The following is a 22,792-nucleotide window of genomic DNA, read 5'->3' on the forward strand; positions in this document are numbered from 1 at the left end:
AACACATGTTGGTAGGTTGATTGGCGACTCAAAAGTAACCGTAGGTGTGAGTGTGTGAGTGAATATGTGTGTGTGTGTGTGTGCGTGTTGCCCTGTGAAGGACTGGCGCCCCCTCCAGGGTGTATTCCCGCCTTGCACCCAGTGATTCCAGGTAGGCTCTGGACCCACCGTGACCCTGAATTGGATAAGGGTTACAGATAATGGATGGATGGAATATTCTCCCTATTTTTCAGAATTTAACACAGTTCTAGGGACTTTGACAACGCCACTCTCTGTTCACCCCGACTCGAGCGCACAGCAGTGAGGAGCGAGGAGCTCTGGCTTTAAGCCTTTTTCGCTCTGTTCTCTTTCTTCTCCGTTCTCATTTTCTCTGTTTTCCCACAGTTCTCTTATTTCTCAGGAAAAGCGGAGAAGATACCGACATCATACACCACACCCTTGCCTTGCTGCTCTAAGTGCATTAGTAATGTATGCATCAACACGGATAACGATTTCTTGCTCAGAATATTGTGGGAATGTGTAATCCTACACACTGTGTTGTGAAATGAATGGTTTGTGAACTGCAGCTATCCCTACACCCTTCATTCACATAAAAAGGAAATGCATGTGTTGCTGCTGTTGTAATAGTGTGGTTTGGGTTAGCAGTGACTTATGGTTCAGGCAAGACACCAGACATGGGGGAGCTCGAGGTGTTTCTGGTTTAACCTCTGGGTATGAACAGAGCTGTCGTTGATTTGGTTACAGATATTCAGTGTGTAAACTCAGCAACCACTCTGTTAGATGAAAGATCGGGTATTAATATTGTCTTGATATGATCAGCAGTATTAGATCAGACACCAGAGAGAATTAACCATTAGTTTAATTAGTACACACACACTGTTTAAGTGATAAAATATCATAAAGTAGTCAAAATAATTAAATTACAGTTAATAAAAACATAAAATATATTAAAAATCAGGGTACAAACGTATTCCAGAGTTCAGTATCACAATATGTTTGTGACACACCCACCCTGTGGGTTCTGCTCTGCGCACAGCGCACACAGTTTAAGCCATCGTCCAGATCTCGGTGGTCATTTATCACTGCTACATCTGATACAATCGCATCAGCAGCACACAGACTACTCTGCCACTAACATTGTTTTGATCACAGCTGAAATGAGAATAACTCACTGCTGAGATAATATTAAAAAAAAACAGTGATGAAAGTGTTAGAAAGAGGAAGCTCCTCATGAAGTGGACACACACCAGCTTTTGTGTTAATTACAGTCATGCCATTTGAAAAAAGTCAGTCGCTGATTACAGAAAAGAACAAGGATGTGATTATTGAGAGGTGTGAGTGACTGGGTGAGTGTGTGAGTGACAGTGTGTGTGTGTGTGTGTGTGTGTGTGTGTGTGTGTGTGTGAGTGACAGGGTGAGTGTGTGAAACTGTCCACAGGTGTGAGTGACTGGGTGAGTGTGTGAGTGACTGGGTGAGTGTGTGAAACTGTCCACAGGTGTGAGTGACTGGGTGAGTGTGTGAGTGACTGGGTGAGTGTGTGAAACTGTCCACAGGTGTGAGTGACAGGGTGAGTGACTGGGTGAGTGTGTGAAACTGTCCACAGGTGTGAGTGACAGGGTGAGTGTGTGTGTGTGTGAGTGACAGGGTGAGTGTGTGAGGCACAGTGTGAGTGACTGGGTGAGTGTGTGAAACTGTCCACAGGTGTGAGTGACAGGGTGACTGTTTGAGTGACAGTGTGAGTGACTGGGTGAGTGTGTGAAACTGTCCACAGGTGTGAGTGACAGGGTGAGTGTGTGAAACTGTCCACAGGTGTGAGTGACAGGGTGAGTGTGTGAGTGACAGTGTGAGTGTGTGAGTGACTGGGTGAGTGTGTGAAACTGTCCATAGTTGTGAGTGTGTGAGTGACTGGGTGAGTGTGTGAAACTGTCCACAGGTGTGAATGTGCGAGTGACAGGGTGAGTGTGTGAAACTGTCCACAGGTGTGAGTGACAGGGTGAGTGTGTGAGTGACAGTGTGAGTGTGTGAGTGTCTGGGTCAGTGTGTGAAACTGTCCACAGGTATGAGTGTGTGAGTGACAGGGTAAGTGTGTGAGTGACAGTGTGAGTGTTTGAGTGGCTGGGTGAGTGTGTGAAACTGTCCACAGGTGTAAGTGTGTGAGTGATAGGGTGACTGGGTGAGTGTGTGAAACTGTCCACAGGTGTGAATGATTGGGTGAGTGTGTGAATGACAGTGTGAGTGTGTGAGTGACTGGGTGAGTGTGTGAAACTGTCCCCAGGTGTGAGTGTGTGAGTGACAGTGTGAGTGTTTGAGTGACTGGGTGAGTGTGTGAAACTGTCCACAGGTGTGAGTGACAGGGTGAGTGTGTGAGTGACTGGGTGAGTGTGTGAGAGTGACTGGGTGAGTGTGTGAAACTGTCCACAGGTGTGAGTGACAGGGTGAGTGTGTGAATGTTTGTGTGACTGGGTGAGTGTGTGAAACTGTCCACAGGTGTGAGTGTATAAGTGACAGGGTGAGTGAGTGAGTGAGTGAGTGACTTGGTGAGTGTGTGAAACTGTCCACAGGTGTGAGTGACTGGATGAGTGTGTGAGTGACAGTGTGAGTGTGTGAAACTGTCCCCAGGTGTGAGTGTGTGAGTGACAGGGTGAGTGTGTGAGTGACAGTGTGAGTGTTTGAGTGACTGGGTGAGTGTGTGTAATTGTACACAGGTGTGAGTGTGTGAAACTGTCCACAGGTGAGTGTATGAGTGACAGGGTGAGTGTGTGAATGACTGTGTGAGTGTGTGAAACTGTCCCCAGGTGTGGGTGTGTGAGTGACAGGGTGAGTGTGTGAGTGACAGTGTGAATGTTTGAGTGACTGCGTGAGTGTGTGTAATTGTACACAGGTGTGAGTGTGTGAAACTGTCCACAGGTGAGTGTATGAGTGACCGGGTTGAGTGTGTGAGTGATTGGATGAGTGTGTGAAACTTTCCACAGATGTGAGTGACAGGTTGAGTGTGTGAGTGACAGTGTGTGTGTGTGAATGTGTGAGTGACAGTGTGAGTGTTTGAGTGACTGGGTGAGTGTGTGAAACTGTCCACAGGTGTGAATGTGTGAAACTGTCCACAGGTGAGTGTGTGAGTGACTGGGTGAGTGTGTGTAATTGTACACAGGTGTGAGTGTGTGAGTGACTGGGTGAGTATGTGAAACTGTCCACAGGTGTGAGTGACTGGGTGAGTGTGTGAAACTGTCCACAGGTGTGAGTGTGTGAGTGACAGGGTGAGTGTGTGAGTGACTGGGTGAGTGTGTGAAACTATCCACAGGTGTGAGTGTGTGTGTGAAAGGGTGAGTGTGTGTTGCACTGCGATGGACTGCTGCCATGTCCAGTACGTGTTTCTGCACAGTGTACAGTGAGTCAGCGTGGGCTGTTGTGTTTCACTGTTATAACTGGATGGATGTAGAAGAACTTTGCTTACGTTTGCTGTAAAAGAGTAAAGACTGTAAGATTATGAAAACACACACAAAAACAGAAAGAAACAAACAAGACCCAACATTCCCATGATTAATTCCACAGATATTAAGAGTCTTGTTTATGTAATCAAATACCAGAAAAGTGGGTGGGGACTATTATTCGGCCTAAAATAATAAACCAATGCAAATGTGAGAGGAGTGGAGGAGCTGATTTCGGCACTGGTTTCAGTGTGACATAGTGCTTTAGGCAGTGTCTCCTGCTCATTTGCCTTGTGCTCCCATCACGTGTAGAGCTGCTAACTTTCTGAAATCGAATGCTAGGCCCAGGTGGAATCTTTCTGAACAGCGGCAAAGCAGAATCTGTTGATGTATTTTACAAATAGAGTATTACTCAATAACCGCTGTACAATTTTAAATTGCTTATTAATTAAAATGTGATCTGAAGTGAAAGCATCTTAAAGACAATGTCACCCTCATAACATTACCATATTTAACTTATAAGTCCAGTGAAGATTACATATTATTTGTGTTAAAACACATTTGCTGTCATTGTTTTACTGTTTTCCTGTGTTTAATATAAAGACCAGGACTCCTTTATTTGTCTAAAGCTCTAAGAATAGTGTCTTAATGTTACGATAAATCTTAATTTCTCATGTGATTTTTATGTGTAAAGAGTTGATTTGATTCTAAAAGTCAGTCCGCTTTATTGTCATCACAGATGTGTTGAGGGAGAAATGAAACGTAGTTTCTCCAGGACACGGTGCTAACATTAGTTGTGTCTGAAAGCAGAGCTGTAAACATGGACGTCGTTAGACCTGATCTAGGGGCCTGTAAGAGAATATGAGTCCTATGCAATTAATTCTATGACATTGTGACTGGACGTACGACAATGTAATGAGGACGAGAATGTCTTTTAAATTCTTAGACCAATAAGATTCTTTTACTTCAGATATTGTAATTAAGGAACAACTTACAGTTATAATTATATAATAATATAATACATATAATTATATATATATATATAAAATGTGTGTGTGTGTGTGTGTGTTAATTCAATCATTCATTATCAGGGTCACGGTGGTCCGGAGCCTACTTGGAATCATTAAAATAATAAATTTAAACTAGTAATACCGTGTTTGCAAAATGCATGGACAGATTCTGCTTTGCCATTGTTCAAAATGGCTGACCTGACCTCATGGCAGGTGGCTTTAGTAAATGTCTGACAACAAAAATGTTTTATCTCACTGACTACAGTCCAGAAGGATTTACAAGTGTGTACCGGTCCCCCGGCCTCTGCGTTCCTTACTTTGAGTTCAGAAAGTTGGCAAACCTACACTCACGGTGTGTGCGAGTGTCATTTCTAGACAAAAGAAAAAGAAAACAATAAAAAACAACATTATTGAATACCTGTTATAATCTTTAATGAACCAAATTGAAAAGCCACTGATGCACTTTTTAAAATTATTTAATTTAAATAAGTAGTTTAAATAAATAGTTTTAAATTATTTTAAAACTATTTAAAATAGCATTATGCAGCAGAGGAAACCTGACTATTGATGAAGGTAAAGTAAGCTGCTGAAAAAGCCAATTGAAATGTTATGTTCTTTAATGATGTTATGAGGGCGGCACGGTGGTGCAGCAGGTAGGTGTCGCAGTCACACAGTTCCAGGGACCTGGAGGAGTGTGGTGTGTTCTCCCCGTGTCTGCGTGGGTTTCTTCCGGGTGACTGTCTGTGAGGAGTGTGGTGTGTTCTCCCTGTGTCTGCGTGGGTTTCCTCCGGGTGACTGTCTGTGAGGAGTGTGGTGTGTTCTCCCTGTGTCTGCGTGGGTCTCCTCCGGGTGACTGTCTGTGAGGAGTGTGGTGTGTTCTCTCTGTGTCTGCGTGGGTTTCCTCCGGGTGACTGTCTGTGAGGAGTGTGGTGTGTTCTCCCTGTGTCTGCGTGGGTTTCCTCCGGGTGACTGTTTGTGAGGAGTGTGGTGTGTTCTCCCTGTGTCTGCATGAGTTTCCTCCGGGTGCTCCAGTTTCCAAAAATAAATTAAACTTTTGTTTGTTTGGATCTGGTGCATCAGGAATGGTTCCCTCTTTGAGTCTTGGTTTCTCTCAAGCTTTCTTCCTTATGCTTTAAGGGAGTTTTACAACCACTGAGTGACTTCTTGTGTGTGTGTGTAAATTTGTCTATATGTGTGAATGTGTGTGATGCCTTGTGATGAACTGGCTCCCTCTCCAGGGTGTGTTCATACCTGGTGACTCATTTTTATTTATTAAATAAAAAAAATCTTTCCATTTCCTTTCACAGAAGTGAAAAAATGATACCATTCCCCTTTAAGACAGCTTTCTATTTTGAAAAAAATTGGAACATTTCAATACAATACAATATCAACAACATAAGATCAAGAAAGGTACAAAGTGCAGAAGATGCATTACAAATGCTACATAAATCATTCATTCAGTTATCAGTGATGCCTTAGTCTTTTATAGATGGGAAAAAAAGTTAAATAAATTAAAAATAAAAACACAAAAAACAGATGTGACAGATCTGGACAGTTAGCATTCCCCTTCAAACATGTGGAGCTGTCCGCTGAACTGGAGAAGTGGTGATGCCTAGCTTCTGTCATCTTCCTGTCCTCACCTACACCCACTAATGACTGGGGAGATATCTGAGATAAAATAAAATAAACCTGCTGCATCACTAAACATCATTTAAACCCACGTTTAAACATTTTAAAACATGTTTTACATTTTTTGCATGTAATATCAGTGCTTTATTTGAATATTATAATCTAAAGACTGAATCCGTGGTGAGTGGCCAGTTCCTGTGTGTTAAATACCACTGGGGATGCGCAGCTGGGAAAGCAACTGCTTTTGAAGACGTAGAAGTTGGAGCTTGAGGTCTAAGTGGTCGTGGCCAAAGACAGCGGACGAAGTCCTGTTTCTGTGTTTGAGTTTCATGTAGCGGTCCTGTTCCTCTCCCCCTCCTTTCCATCACTCATTAACTCATGAGTCACCAGCTTTTACTCAGTGTGTGTGTGTGTGTTTGCCACTGACCACAGCAGAATGTCTCGCTGCAGGTGGAGAGTTCCTTCAGCTTTCTGGAGATTTACGCCATCATCATTGAGAGCCTCGAGCAGGTAAACTTCCATTTTCTATGTTTTTCCCTTTCCTTTGTAACCCCTCTGTTTCTCTCCACCTTAAAAGGAGACGAGGACACATGCTGTTATCTTTCATTCACGTTCCTTTAAAGCATCACTACTAATGATATAAAAACACTTTACCCATCGTTATATTGTTGAAATGTGAAATGTGGTTAGAGCTTGTAGCTGCTGTGTGCTGTTTATTTTTACATATCCTCTTTCCAGTGAATGCCTGTGGGAGGCATGCACTCATATTTCCATCTTATCTGCTACAATCTAGTTTTTGATGTTGTTATTTCATGCTGCAGGTCAGTTTTGCACAGAAAGTTGTGGAACATGTAATACCAGACACGGTAACTTTGCCCAGGCACCTTTTCACATAGTAGTGCATCTAGTGAGTCACCGGGCACCATCTACTAGCAGAATCTGTAACGTGTGACCAAGCTACTCTGCTACATAAGGAATAACTAACTACATTAAAGTAGCATTAAACATGTCTGTGTTTAACTCTCAGAGTCAAGTAAGAAATGTTTAAAGTGATACTACAACTTATACTTCTTTCATCTATGGATATTGTAACAGTAGTGGTTTATAATGACGAGGCAAAGCATCTAAAATATCCATTAAATCGTGTCAATTCTGTGCAGCCGTAACACACCTCAGGGACTGGTCCTCGCTCTTAGAGGTAGCATGGATGTGGGCGGTTTGGTTTGACAATAATAGCTCAATTTTCCAGCGCTGTGTAACTGAAGTTTGTGAGGATGTGCAGTTTAAGGAGAGATTGTAGAGTTACTCGCCTCAAAAGGCCAACGACCATGGTATTTATTTAATATTATTTTGTAGTAACACCTGCTGCACACATCAAATGACGGTTATGGAAGAGTGAGCCATAACCTGACATACACTCAGCTGTACGTTTACGTTTAAATTTAAGTAGAATCCTGTTAGTCTCTTGTTATCTTCTTGTAATTCTTCATTCCTACTGCTCTTTGTTAGCTTTGGTCTGGTGTCAAACAGAAGAGGATGGGTTCCCCTTCTGTGTCTTGGTTCCTCTAAAGGTTTCCTCCTCATGCGCTGAGGGACTTTTTCTGCCACCGCTCTATCAGAGAGCTCCCTTGGTCCTGGGACTCGTAATTCTGTAAAGTTTCTTTGTCAAGTCTCCGGTAGAGCTGGGCGAAATGGCCAACATCTATATCTCAGTATATTCCTTAATTCCGGTCGATACGATATATTTCTGATATTGATTTGGACAATAATAACTCATCTAAACAAGAAACAACAACCTCCTGGCTTTGTTAATATTAATACCTTTAAACTAATTTATAACGTGAGTATCATGAAGTTGATATTGGAAATGTGTTAAAAAAACACATTATTGTTATTGAAACATTTTATATTGTGATATACACTGATATTAAATTATTGCCCGGCCCTAATCTGGAGTTGAATTAAATTAAACTGATTGAAGATATGAATCATAAGAACAGTCATATGGATATGTCTTTATTTCACCCTGTAGACATGCACCGTTATGAAAGGTTTCATCTTTATATCTTCAGTTGCTGAGTGCAGTACTGGAGTCAGATTTCACTCTTGTGTTAATATTGTGGTTGTTTTAGTTAATGCCTGCTCTGTTTTGAAGTGTGTTCATAATTACATTGTGGCTGTGTTGATCTCAGCAGGGTTCCTTGTGTTACGCTCTGTTATCAGGAGGCTTAGTGTTTGAAGGGGCTGGGTTAGGCAGTGGGTTGGGGAGAGTGAGGTACTGAGGTAGTTTAGGAGGTGGGCAGTAAGCAGGCTTTTGTTTTTATTAAGTACACTTTTTAAAAGATGGAAAGCAGAAAATAGACCAGACCTGACATTTCTCAGACTTTTTTGAAGAAAAATGCACTTTAGAGTAGGGCTGGGCAATTAATCGAAGTCGACAAGCAGAACTCCTAATCGACATATCCTTGTCTATATCGATTATGTTTGTTCTGTTATGTCTCCACTGTGTGTTCATGTACTGTCTCTTTAAAACCACGCTACCAAGCTGTAGTCACGGGATTCTGCCCCCTATCTGCCACACGAAGGAGAACCTACACACAGAGTCCGACCGAGCGGCTCGTACCAAACAAACACACAGCGTCTGAGATGTGGATGTGCTGTGTTTTGACTTTAATTAAGACAACGCTGAACAAAAAGAAGTCAAATGTAAACTCTGAGGAAAAACCAAAGCACAACCACACACCGAATATAAACAGTGCTCAGAAAACAAGAGAGGACCAAGCTCCCAGTGACATTAGAGAAACTATCCCAGCTTTAACACTGGAGCATATTACAGCACAGGCCTCGTCACTGAACTGTGAGGGTCACAAACACAACAACAAAATAATATTTCATTAATCGTAATCGTGGTAAAATCGTGATATTGATTCGCGCTCACATCGCCCAGCACTACCTTAGAGTATAACTTTAATATAATTTGATACAGATATCGTTTTCGTTCATGTATCAGTGAAAATGTTGCACATCATGGATGTATTGGACTGAAGCTGATGATTAAATCAGCGATGTTGTGAGGGTGTGTGAAGAGAATATAGACGTCCGGAGTGCTGGAAAAGTAACCAGATTTTTATTGAACGGAAAACAAAAGACAAACAACAGAAATGGAGGCTCTGTCCCGGAAGGAGACTGAAACCCCGACGATCAATGCACTGACTTTTCTGCTGCTTTAAACTCCAAGGTGGACACGGCCCTATGTTTATCTCAAATACATTTCATTTCTAAACCCTTGACCTTCATGACCTTTTGAGAAATTGGGCCTTATGCCCAGTAAATGCTGTTATTAATAATAATAATAATAATACATTTTATTTTTGTTATCCACTTTACATTTAAAGAACTCTCAAAGTCCAATATCTCAGGACCCTTCGTAGTTCTACAATTACAGACTGCAGTCCATTGGTTGCTCTGCATACTTTCTTATCCCCATTTCACCCTGCCCTTCAATGGTCAAGTCCCCCACAGGGCAGGTGTGACAAGCAAGTGCTGTGACACTGACGTGGAGGTGGCGTGTTAGTGTGTGTTGCGTTGGTACGAGTGGATCAGACACAGCAGTGTCCACTCAGTGTGTGTCGGTCATCCTCTAGTCCTTCATCAGTGACACAGGACGCTGTCGGCTGGATGTTTATTGGTCGGTGGACTGTTCTGAGGGGTTTAAAAACTCCAGGAGCACTGCTGTGTCTGATCCACTCTACACCAGCACAACACACACTAACACACCACCACCACGTCAGTGTCACTGCAGCACTGAGAATGTCAGTGGAGCTGATAAAATGAACAATGAGTGTAGACTCAAGGTAGGTGTTCCTAAGCCTGTGTGTGTGTGTGTGTGTGTGTGCAGCACTTCTGCTTCAGGGTAGGAAGCCTGCAGCTGCTTTGAATGCTGCTGTTTTTTCCTGTTAACTCTCTGATTCACTGGAGGAAGAAGCTCTTTAAGCGAGGCGACAAATCCCTTTCACTTCTTCCTAAGTGGTTTTTACAATCGATTACCAACAGCCCGAGCACATTTCTAATAAACGCACGCTTCCTCATGTTTTTGTCGCTCAGATACTGGACACAGACCGTTTTAACTATTGAAAGACTGGTTCAATGAGCAAATCCATTTACAGTTTCCCCTGTAAAACAGAAGTGGCCATTCAGCCACGAGTAACACTTGTTGTTGTTTGATTGCTGTTTCTGTAGTTTGCCCTGGAGCTACACTGATAACGTAAGAGAAGTTAGTATTAAGACTTCTGTGTTGGTCAAATGCATTTGGGGTTAAAACTGTGTGAATTTGATGTTTAATGTTGAATTTCCCCTGGGGATCAATAAAGTATCTATCTATCTATCTATCTATCTGTTTATTCCTTTAACAACTGACTTTATGATCATTTTTACGAAGAGTCAATGTGACTTGTTAATTACAGCAGCTTTTAATAGATTTCTTATTATTCTACATTTGTTTACTGTTTTGACCAAGTGTGTGGACAGTTAAGAAAGGTATTTGATCGTGATTTGATTTCCTGACGCCGTGGCTGCGAGGACAGGTGTATATTCATAAAAACAGAGAACACATTTTAAGGTCATTATTAGTATGATGAGAGAGGAACTGTTAGTGTGTGTGTGTGTGTGGGGTGGTTTGTGGTGTCAGGGTGATGGTGTGCCAGGTTGAGGAAGGAGGAGTGTTTGTGTTTGATCCTCTTAGTTTCTGTCATTAAGGAAATGTATCTGTGATCTCCATTACTCTGTTTATCTGTGCGCTGCACTTCACTGACAACCACGGCTGAAGAAGTGGTACATTTACTGCCTCTCTCTGTGTTACTCTCCCTCGTTCTTCTGTGTGTGTGTGTGTGTGTGTGTGTGTGTGCGCTCCAGGTGACTATTGAAACGGATAGGCACATTTGTTCTCTCAGCCTCATGTCGGTGGAGGACCTGGAGGCCGTGGTCAGTCATGTGACGGCCTCGCTCAAGAAAATCTTCCCGGATTCAACCCCAGGGTGAGTGACCAGCCAATCACAGCTCATAGAGGGGCTCATACAGAGCAGAGAGGCTCAGGCCTTTATTTATTAAGAGTGGGGCTCTCAAAAACATGGCCAAGGGGTCTCCAAGAGGATAGGGTTTGAATGTTTCTCTCATGAGAAAAGACACAAACCAACATTAGCTTTAAAAAAGGTCAAACCACTGAAGTGAGTGGGAGAATTCCCACCAGTGAATCATTGCATACTCATTATAATTGTAGCAAGTCTTACTCACCTGTTACATCGATTAACAAAGTGCATACTGCAGGGATGGCTTCTGGGACTTTCTTTTAATAATAAAGCTAAATATAAACCACTAAATCTTATGAACAAACTTTATTAAGTACTAGTAACTAGATTTCAGTAACTTGTCACAAAGTAAATATTTAATAATTGTAATGAGATACATATAGTCACTGTGTGAAAAGTTGGGGATGAATGAACCAATAGAAATGCTCCAAAATTAAAAACATTACTCTGAATGAAATCTTTTTACATTCATTTCCATTTAAAGTTAAGAAGGTTTTTCCTTTTTCTGTAAAGTTGCTATTTTGTGGACACACGTTTCTCATTGGACAGCAACCATTCATTTTACAGTGCACACACACTTTAATTGTGTAGCTCCTTTCATAAATGCAACTTGAAATACAGTGATAGAAATCGCAATTAAAATGCTAGTGTTTCCTTGTTTATTGGGAAGGGAGGTAAATAAACACGTAGAGTGGTATTCACAACAAACCGTCTTTTATTATAACATTTCAGAGTAGCTTTAATGATAATTAGAATGTCTTAATTTGTTAAGCTAATGTTTCAGGGAGAGAATTGACATCAAACACATCGAAGCTCGGACGAGTTTTAATTCAGAAAATTGCAGCGTGCAGCTCACAGTTCAGACAATAAAGCCCCTCCATATTCAGCTTCAACAACTTTATAAAGAGAGAAATGTGTGGATTAAACCAGGCATTGGGGGGAAAGATGTGTGTATGTGAGTGTGTGAGTGAATGAGTGAGAGAGAGGGAGAAAGAGAGAGAGTAAGAGCTAGTTAGGTGTTTACATTACTGTGTTTACATTTCCTAATGAAGCCAATAATACGTCACTTCATCCTGTGAAATGAGTGGATTATAGGAGGAGGACGTTTTGGGCAAATTTGGTAAAATGATTCATTATAATTCAATAATTATTCTTATTACATGTCTTTATCAGTCGTTAAATATAAATGTAAAGTGGACGTATGGTAAGGTCTGCTAACAAACATCTTTGACCAGTTTCTCGTCACCTACTGCCTCATTGTATGAATGATTCAGACCCTGTGATTTACTGAAACACTGCTGGGTTTTAGCGGACATTAAAGACCAGAGTTCAACACTTTCTCCACTCTGAACTTTAAGAAGCAGAGAGTATGTGTCAGGGGCACTGCTGGACATGAATAAGACTAAATAACCGCACAGAGAACAGCACCTCTGCCTGTGTAATGTCAGCAAACCTAGTAAAGAGCATCTAAAGGGTGTGAATCTTTGTAATGCAGCCACAGCAAGGGAACAGGGGCACATTGATAAACAGTGGTTAATGAGTCATACAGGAACTGCAAAATTCCACATTCGACCAGGAGTTATCTTTTGTTGTTGTTTTTTGACAATAATATCTCTCTCTCTCTCTCTCTCTCTCTCTCTCTCTGTCTCTTTCTCTCTCTCTCTCTGTCTCTCTCTCTCTCTCTCATGCTCTCTCATGCTCTCTCTCTCACTCTCTCTCTCACTCTCTCTGTCTCTCACTCTCTCTCTCTCACTCTCTCTCACTCTCTCATGCTCTCACTCTCTCTCTCACTCTCTCTCTCACTCTCTCTGTCTCTCACTCACTCTCTCTCTGTCCCTCACTCACTCTCTCTCACTCTCTCTCTGTCTCTCACTCTCTCTCTCTCTCTCTCCCTCTCACTCTCTCATGCTCTCTCACTCTCTCTCTGTCTCTCACTCTCACTCACTCTCTCTCTGTCCCTCACTCACTCTCTCTCACTCTCACTCTCTCTCTCTCTCACTCTCTCTCACTCTCTCTCTGTCCCTCACTCACTCTCTCTCACTCTCACTCACTCTCTCTCTGTCCCTCACTCACTCTCTCTCACTCTCACTCTCTCTCTGTCTCGCACTCTCTCTCTCTCCCTCACTCTCTCATGCTCTCTCTCCCTCTCTCTCTCTCTCTCTCTCTCTCTCTCTCTCTCTCTGTCTCTTTCTCTCTCTCTCTCTGTCTCTCTCTCTCTCTCTCATGCTCTCTCTCTCTCCCTCTCTCTCTCTCTCTCTCTCTGTCTCTCACTCTCTCTCTCTCACTCTCTCTCACTCTCTCATGCTCTCACTCTCTCTCTCACTCTCTCTCTCACTCTCTCTGTCTCTCACTCACTCTCTCTCTGTCCCTCACTCACTCTCTCTCACTCTCTCTCTGTCTCTCACTCTCTCTCTCTCTCTCCCTCTCACTCTCTCATGCTCTCTCACTCTCTCTCTGTCTCTCACTCTCTCTCTGTCCCTCACTCACTCTCTCTCTCTCTCACTCTCTCTCACTCTCTCTCTGTCCCTCACTCACTCTCTCTCACTCTCACTCTCACTCACTCTCTCTCTGTCCCTCACTCACTCTCTCTCACTCTCACTCTCTCTCTGTCTCGCACTCTCTCTCTCTCCCTCTCTCTCTCTCTCTCCCTCTCACTCTCTCATGCTCTCTCTCCCTCTCTCTCTCTTTCAGGAAGCTTCTGAAGAAGGTTCCTCCTGAGCTTCAGGAAAGGTTGCATTCCCTGAGCACCAGAGTTGAGGAGCAGATGAATGGAGCTCCCTGTGGTGGGTAGCATCCCTCTTCACTGTGGACGGTGACCAAAATCTAGTTTACACAGCTACGTCTGTGTATTTTTCCAAAACAGTTGGGCAGTCAAAACATATCTGGTTTCTGAAATGTTCTCACCGGAGCGAAGGCTAACTTCACAACATTCACAACATGCCATCGTCACACACTCATCGCGGATCTTGCAGATTAATCATAAATTGACTTGCTATGGTGGTTTTTGCAACGTATAGCATGGTGTTATCTGGAAATAGCATCAGAAAATAGCAGAAATGAGTATAAGCAGGTCCATATGACCTACAATTTAACATACGGGTTTAAAACCAGTACTCAATAAAATATAACCCATGGCACGCAACAACTGCACATTGTACAAAGCGCAGACACATGTCATTGTGAAATGAGTGGATAATATACCTTCAAAATACCACATAATAAACATTACAATACATACACACCTCACATGACACTAACAACACAAGACTAAAAGACAGAACACAGTCGGGCATTAAACGTGTTCACAGGTTAAAGCAGCAGTTTATAAACAGAAGATGAACTAGTGTAAAATATGTATGAACTCTGATAGACCATGGTACAAAAGTAATGCCAATCGAGGGAAAGAAGCTGTGGTGGTTGTGGAGCTTTTCCATAAACCAGGAGAGTCTGAACTAATTTGTGTACAAGGTTACTACAATGCCTCCAATGCCAGAAATGCTACATGTAAGTTTATCTGAAATGACGAAACCCCTCGTCAACAACGTGTTGATGTGTGGTTTGGGGAAAATCATGTGAACTGAAGTTGTAGTAACTGCTTTGCTGTTTCTCAGTGTAGGACCGATGTAAACATTTTAATTGTCTTCTGTGTGTTCTTGGGCGATTGGTGCAGGGGGTTTCTCAGACACTTATGCGGCGCTGTGCGATTACAACGAGTTCCCAGTCCGCGAGGAGGTTCAGTGGGTGAGATTGTCACTATGTGTATTGTGGATATATATAATGCCCGTTTGCAATCCAACTTTTTGACGACTCTTGTTGTTTTTTTGCTGTAGGACGTAGACAATATTTACCACGTTCAGAATTGTCGGGAGTTCAACCTCGTTGACTTCAGTCATTTGGAAAACAGGTGACTTGCTGTTTTTCTTATTATGGAGTGTCTCAAGACAAACTATATATATATATACTATATTGGTTTATCTTCACGGTTGGGTAAAGAATTAATTTATAATTGTATCCTCTTTTCATTCAGAGATTTAGCGTTGGCTATAGGTGCCCTTTCCTTCAACCAGTGGTTCACTAAGATCTGCAGCAAGGACTTAAAGTTGGTAAGTCTGGGCACTCTTCTCACTGGGAAACAAAATGTGATTATTACATTTTATTTTAACAGTTGCTTAGAAAAATGCACATATAAATAGATCATTAGCTATTAGTTAGTTAAAATCTACTGTAATACGTTTTTATGGTTTAATCGTCTATGGTTAATTATGAAGATGTGAGTGAGAGACACCAATAGAAAGAGCTATTTAAGAATTCAACAGAAGGGTCTCAACCCCTTAAATGGCGCTAACAATTCACAGATATGCACTAAGGCACCATCTAAAACACCAGTAACTTGAATTCAGTTCTAAATATCACTGGTAGCCAGTGAACAGAAGCGAACTCTAGTCAAGAAAAGGCATTACAGCAGTTAATATATTACGTTTTCCAAAGCATACATTTTCAGCACTTCTGTTGAAAACAACAATAAGAGCAGTTTATCTTCATGTGACACTAAGTCACGTGACACGATTACATTGTTGTAGCAGGAGAATTTTAGCTTCAACCTCAAACAATTCTTATCTAAGACCAAAGTTGTTCAGTTAGTTCCCCGTCTCCTGTCATTGTTCTTGTGGTTTCCTTTTTTCTTTTTGTTTGTTACAAATGCCAGGCGTATATTCATGACACCAGATACATGCTCAAAGTAAGTATGAGTTTTAAAACCAAAAATTCTCTTACATTAAAAACAGGGCTATTGATCGATTACAAAAATTAACCAATTAATCGCACCATTTGCTGAAATTAATCGTCATTATTCACATTGTCCCTTAGAACTGAAGTTTTTAGTAATGGATATTTTAATATAAAATAAAATAATCATCGTTAGATCAACAAAGTTGAATTATATATATCAAATATATATGTCAATAAAAAAATGTAATCACAGCAATAATATTAAAATGCTAGAACTTCCTTGTATTCTTGGGAGGGGGATAAATGTAGTGTGCGTGACAAACAGGTGAGAGGAACCCGTTCGTATTTATTTAATTATAATATCTCAGTGTAGTTTTGATGGTTTTTGAATTTGAGGCCCTTAATTTGCTTTAGCATCAGACACAGAAGCTAATTATTAGAGAAAACTCACACTGTAACAGCTCGTGGATCAAACATGTGCGATAAAACAGGAGCTCGCTCTCTCTCTCAGTGTGTGTGTGTGTGTGTGTGTGTGTGTAAAATGATTAGTTAGCACAAAAAACATTTAATGTATTTTATGTAATCAATTCCTGCAGATGGTAATACATTAATTTTAACAGCAAAAAAACGTAAAATAATATGTTATTACTCCTAAGTAATTAATTTTGAAATGTAAAAATTGTTATGAACAAATCAACTTTTTTAGAATTTAAAAAAAAATAATGATATTATCTTTTAGTGAGACATTATGTAACAAAGAGTCTCCAGGGTAAAGTCTGAGTAAGGGACTGGGTTTGAACGGAGGGACGTATTTATAAAGCTTCCCATTCCTGATGTGGGTAGATTTAGAGATACTTTAAAGATGCTTAAGGTCAGTTAAAGTCTCCACAACATGAATGGAAGTCTACGTAATGTCCCTTGAAAACATGAAAGCTACGTGTGTGTGTGTGTGTGTGGGTGTGTGTGTGTGAGAGAGTCAGATTTTCTCTGCTTCTCTAGAAGTTCAGTTAAGGTAGATAGATAGATAGATAGATATGGGAAGCCGTTCAGGAAATAATTATAATGTACTTTGTACATATATATTGGTTTATGGAGAAACTACTTGGTTTAATGGCACATACATTGGTTTTAAACTGTTGGTTTGTATTTATCGGTTTGTGAGTATATATTGGATTATCAGTTTATACATTGGTTTCCTAGCATATATATTGGTTTGTATGTATTGGTTTGTTGGTATATATATTGGACTCTCAGTACATACATTGGTTTATTAGCATATACATTGGTTTCTTGGCATATATATTGGTTTGTGTGTATATATATTGGTTTGTGGGTATATATATCGGATTACCAGTACATACATTGGTTTTCCAGCGTATATATTGGTTTGTGTATATCGGTTTGTTGGTATATACATTGGTTTGTGGGCGAATATATTGGTTTGTTTATATCGGTTTGTGGGCATATATCGGTTTGTGGGCGCATATATTGGTTTGTTTATATCGGTTTGTGGGCATATATCGGTTTGTGGGCGCATATATTGGTTTGTTTATATCGGTTTGTGGGCATATATCGGTTTGTGGGCGCATATATTGGTTTGTTTATATCGGTTTGTGGGCGCATATATTGGTTTGTTTATATCGGTTTGTGGGCATATATCGGTTTGTGGGCGGATATATTGGTTTGTGGGCGCGTATATTGGCTTGTTTATATCGGTTTGTGGGCATATATCGGTTTGTGGGCGCATATATTGGTTTGTTTATATCGGTTTGTGGGCATATATCGGTTTGTGGGCATATATCGGTTTGTGGGCGCATATATCGGTTTGTGGGCGCATATATTGGCTTGTTTATATCGGTTTGTGGGCATATATCGGTTTGTGGGCGCATATATTGGTTTGTTTATATCGGTTTGTGGGCATATATCGGTTTGTGGGCATATATCGGTTTGTGGGCATATATCGGTTTGTGGGCATATATCGGTTTGTGGGCGTGTATTGGTTTGTGGGCGTGTATTTTGGTTTGTTTATACCGGTTTGTGGGCATATATATTGGATTCTGTGCTGCATGGTAGAAATTTGCCGCTCAGTGCTGTTCAGCGAGTAGCCTGTTTTGATTGTGCTGCGCGATTTTAATGAACCTCAGTTTGGACAAAGTTATGACATATTCCAAATAAAACCGAGTGGCCCGGTGACCGAGCTCCGCGATTATAAATACTAAATAAAGGTCATAACAAAGATAACAAAGCTCAGACTAGCCGATTGGATTACGTTCTACAACAATGTGTTTTCTACGACGCTGAAGTTAGCTCCTGATTCGCAGAGCCGCGGTGAACGAAAGGGACTGTTCGATGTGTACATAATGCTGCGCACATTGCTTTTAACGCTTCATGGACTAATGAATAGCGCTAAATACAGGAAGTAACAAACTGTTTACCCTCACAACACACAAAACAAGCCATAAACATGTACGACATCTTTTCTTTGTTCCTTTACTCAATCGACGTTTGGTTTGTTTATATGATACTTTAATTTTAATCTGGAAACATTGCATATTAAGCAATTGTGCACCAAAAAACAAAATGAATGTGAAACTGAGATTCTGGAGGGAATTTTAAAGTTTTAAAGTATGAAATCATTTCGGTCGGGCCAGGCTAAATCCATGTTTTCCTTACAGGGGGAAATTGTCCTAGGATGTGTAGTTGTGCTGGCCCAAGGTGATTAAGAACCTCACAGTCCCTCCAGAAACTCAGCCTCATATTTTTTATTATTTTTTTTTTTTTGTACATAATTGCTCAATATGCCATATTTAAACATGTGTTTAACATACCTACTACTTATTTGTTTTATAATGTATAAAAATTCTTAAAAGTATTTTAAACTGCAGAGACCTTTAGTATTACATAAACAAAATAATTGTCAATTGTGTAAAAGAACAAAGAAAAGATGTCGTACATGTTTATGGCTTGTTTTGTGTGTTGTGAGGGTAAACAGTTTGTTACTTCTTGTATTTAGCGCTATTCATTAGTCCATGAAGCGTTAAAAGCAATGTGCGCAGCATTATGTACACATCGAACAGTCCCTTTCGTTCACCGCGGCTCTGCGAATCAGGAGCTAACTTCAGCGTCGTAGAAAACACATTGTTGTAGAACGTAATCCAATCGGCTAGTCTGAGCTTTGTTATGTTTATTATGACCTTTATTTAGTATTTATAATCGCGGAGCTCCGTCACCGGGCCACTCGGTTTTATTTGGAATATGTCAAAAGTTTGTCCAAACTGAGGTTCATTAAAATCGCGCAGCACAATCAAAACAGGCTACTCGCTGAACAGCACTGAGCGGCAAATTTCTACCATGTAGCACAGAATCCAATATATATGCCCACAAACCGGTATAAACAAACCAATATATATGCGCCCACAAACCGATATAAACAAACCTATATATATGCGCCCACAAACCGATATAAACAAACCAAAATACACGCCCACAAACCGTTATACACGCCCACAAACCAATACATGCCCACAAACCAATATATGCCCACAAACCGATATACACAAACCAATATATATGCCCACAAATCAATATATGCGCCCACAAACCAATATATGCCCACAAACCGATATAAACAAGCCAATATACGCCCCCACAAACCAATATATGCGCCCACAAACCGATATATGTGCCCACAAACCGATATATGCCCACAAACCGATATATGCCCACAAACCGATATACACAAACCAATATATATGCCCACAAATCAATATATGCGCCCACAAACCAATATATGCCCATAAACCGATATAAACAAGCCAATATACGCCCCCACAAACCAATATATGCGCCCACAAACCGATATATGTGCCCACAAACCGATATATGCCCACAAACCGATATAAACAAGCCAATATACGCCCCCACAAACCAATATACGCGCCCACAAACCGATATATGTGCCCACAAACCGATATATGCCCACAAACCGATATAAACAAGCCAATATACACGCCCACAAACCAATATATGCGCCCACAAACCGATATATGCCCACAAACCGATATAAACAAACCAATATATGCGCCCACAAACCGATATATGCCCACAAACCGATATAAACAAACCAATATATGTGCCCACAAACCAATATATATGCCCACAAACCGATATAAACAAGCCAATATACGCCCCCACAAACCAATATATGTGCCCACAAACCGATATATGCCCACAAACCGATATAAACAAACCAATATATGCGCCCACAAACCGATATATGCCCACAAACCGATATAAACAAGCCAATATACGCGCCCACAAACCAATATATGCCCACAAACCAATATAAACAAGCCAATATACGCGCCCACAAACCAATATATGCGCCCACAAACCGATATATGCCCACAAACCGATATAAACAAACCAATATATGCGCCCACAAACCAATGTATATACCAACAAACCGATATACACAAACCAATATATACGCTGGAAAACCAATGTATGTACTGGTAATCCGATATATATACCCACAAACCAATATATATACACACAAACCAATATATATGCCAAGAAACCAATGTATATGCTAATAAACCAATGTATGTACTGAGAGTCCAATATATATACCAACAAACCAATACATACAAACCAATATATATGCTAGGAAACCAATGTATAAACTGATAATCCAATATATACTCACAAACCGATAAATACAAACCAACAGTTTAAAACCAATGTATGTGCCATTAAACCAAGTAGTTTCTCCATAAACCAATATATATGTACAAAGTACATTATAATTATTTCCTGAACGGCTTCCCATAGATAGATACACACACACACACACACACACACACACACTCACACACTCACTCACTCACTCACTCACTCACTCACTCACTCACTCCCTCCCCAGGGGAAATTCAAGTTCATTGCAGCCACAGCTTGGAAAGTTCAGTTCGGGGTTTGGTCAGTTGTAAATAGCTTTGACTGATAGTTTGACTGTGAAGTGTGTGAAGGGAAATGGGAATGTGCTCATTTTTCATGAAGAAAATTAAATATTTGTACAGTGGCGAGCTCTGGTTGTTGTAGATATATATTTGTATTTAACTGGGGCTAAGTTCAAAAGACTGGCACTGTACCCCAGCTGAGCTTAAAGTGATGATGTTGTAAAATATTGCACTATATTCAGGCTGCTACATTGGTTTGTAAATATATATTTCTTACTGCAAGTCATACCATAGCCTTATTAGCCTCATAGTTCCAGTGCAAAGCTACAGAACATAAACAGGGTACAGCAGAAACATGCTCCTGAGAGGTGCAGCTGCCAGTGAGATCACGGCTTTGACCTTTGGTGGTGTTTCAGCTAGTCAAGTCTAGGGGGAAATTAGCCTCTCACTCTGGTAGATTAGCCCACCCACATATAGACATGAAACGGTTAGCGGCTTTATGATAAACCGCGGTAAAATACCGGGCGACTGATATCATTTCAAAGAAAATTACAGCAGCATCAACCAAAATCAGGAACAGCCTCAACCAAGCACATAAGTGGGATTGTTTTGTGTCAGTGTGGTGCCCAATCTCACCTCCCAATCCTGATTTTGCTCCCAGAGGATCCTTGAAAACAGGGGAGATTAAATCAGGACAGGGAGGTGAGATTGGGAACCACACAGGAATGAGTGAGGACTGAGTAGACTGGTATGAGAATACTGAATGAACCTTAAAAAATGAAATGATGCTGCCCTTAATGAGTTTTACCTGAGACTGTGTCCTGTGCCAAGTTTGCAAGGTGTTGACGCAGGATACAGGTGAAGCAGGCTGTTTGTAAACCCATGGTGCTGTAATGGGCACTCTGCTAAAGCAGAGCAATGGGGTGATTGTCAAAAGCCTTCCCTGCAACACAGGTGTATGATGACTTCAGTATCTGTGCAGGAACCTGGCTCTCCTGAAGGGTCATCTGTAATCCAAAGCTCAAACATACTGTAGTCATTTTTGTTTAAAAAGCCACTAAACTTACACAGCACCATTTGATCCATTCACTTATTATTACTACAGCTGTAGCTTGTTAGTTAGGTGACCATAAGCTTACTGTCTGCCTGATCCAGCTGTGGAAACACACAGAACTAACTACCATGGCTTTAATCTGCTAATTGAAGAGTGTGGCAAATTAACACCAGAAACCTGGAAATTCTACATTTCTCTGGTAGATGTCCTTCACCACAGTAGCCTTTACTCACTGTTACTCACTGGATTACCTAACAAACGCCATAGAAACATCCTGGGCTTGTTAAAAACTAAATGTGAACGGTCTTATCTAAAACACCTGCACTGTGTGGGGTTCCTCATTTTTCCTCATCAATCATGACACTAGCCCTCACTGTCACTTCCTCAGATTCCGTATTTGAAACTTAAACGGTGAAACAGATTTCTTTGTACTCTCCTACTTAAAGCCTCAGATAAGCATTAGCAGTAGAGTAAGTGTTAAAACAGAGGCAGAGATGTTAAACAACTTGCTAGTTAGCGTTATTCATTTGTAAATCATTACCAGCTAGCAGTATAAAAATAATAACTCTAACCCTCCGGGTGACTGCCTGTGAGGAGTGTGGTGTGTTCTCTCTGTGTCTGCATGGGATTCCTCCGGGTGACTGTCTGTGACGAGTGTGGTGTGTTCTTCCTGTGTCTGCGTGGGTTTCCTCCGGGTGACTGTCTGTGAGGAGTGTGGTGTGTTCTCCCTGTGTCTGCGTGGGTTTCCTCCGGGTGACTGTCTGTGAGGAGTGTGGTGTGTTCTCCCTTAGAGGAATCCACCAACCGCCTTTCACTTGATTGCAGCACTAGTCTTGCACTCCTAGGTTGATGGATTTGTGTGTGACTGCCGGAGTATTAGCTAAAACTCAGAGCTAAAAAAAA

At 41.1% G+C, this 22,792-nt stretch overlaps 1 protein-coding gene across 1 annotated transcript in view; it reads left to right on the top strand.

Moving 5' to 3' along the window:
* Positions 1 to 6,452: 6,452 nt before the first annotated feature.
* carmil2 (capping protein regulator and myosin 1 linker 2) overlaps positions 6,453 to 22,792 on the top strand; it is a 72,976-nt gene continuing 56,636 nt past the window's right edge. Inside the window, exons 1-6 of the mRNA XM_066685443.1 lie at positions 6,453 to 6,575; positions 10,977 to 11,098; positions 13,841 to 13,932; positions 14,820 to 14,890; positions 14,980 to 15,053; positions 15,177 to 15,252. Of these exons, the coding sequence (XP_066541540.1) occupies positions 11,019 to 11,098; positions 13,841 to 13,932; positions 14,820 to 14,890; positions 14,980 to 15,053; positions 15,177 to 15,252 (393 nt within the window). The 5' untranslated portion in view covers positions 6,453 to 6,575; positions 10,977 to 11,018. The remainder of the gene's footprint in view (positions 6,576 to 10,976; positions 11,099 to 13,840; positions 13,933 to 14,819; positions 14,891 to 14,979; positions 15,054 to 15,176; positions 15,253 to 22,792) is intronic.

Source organism: Hoplias malabaricus, chromosome 11 (genome assembly GCF_029633855.1).
Source record: "Hoplias malabaricus isolate fHopMal1 chromosome 11, fHopMal1.hap1, whole genome shotgun sequence".
NCBI classification, from domain to species: Eukaryota; Metazoa; Chordata; class Actinopteri; order Characiformes; family Erythrinidae; genus Hoplias; species Hoplias malabaricus.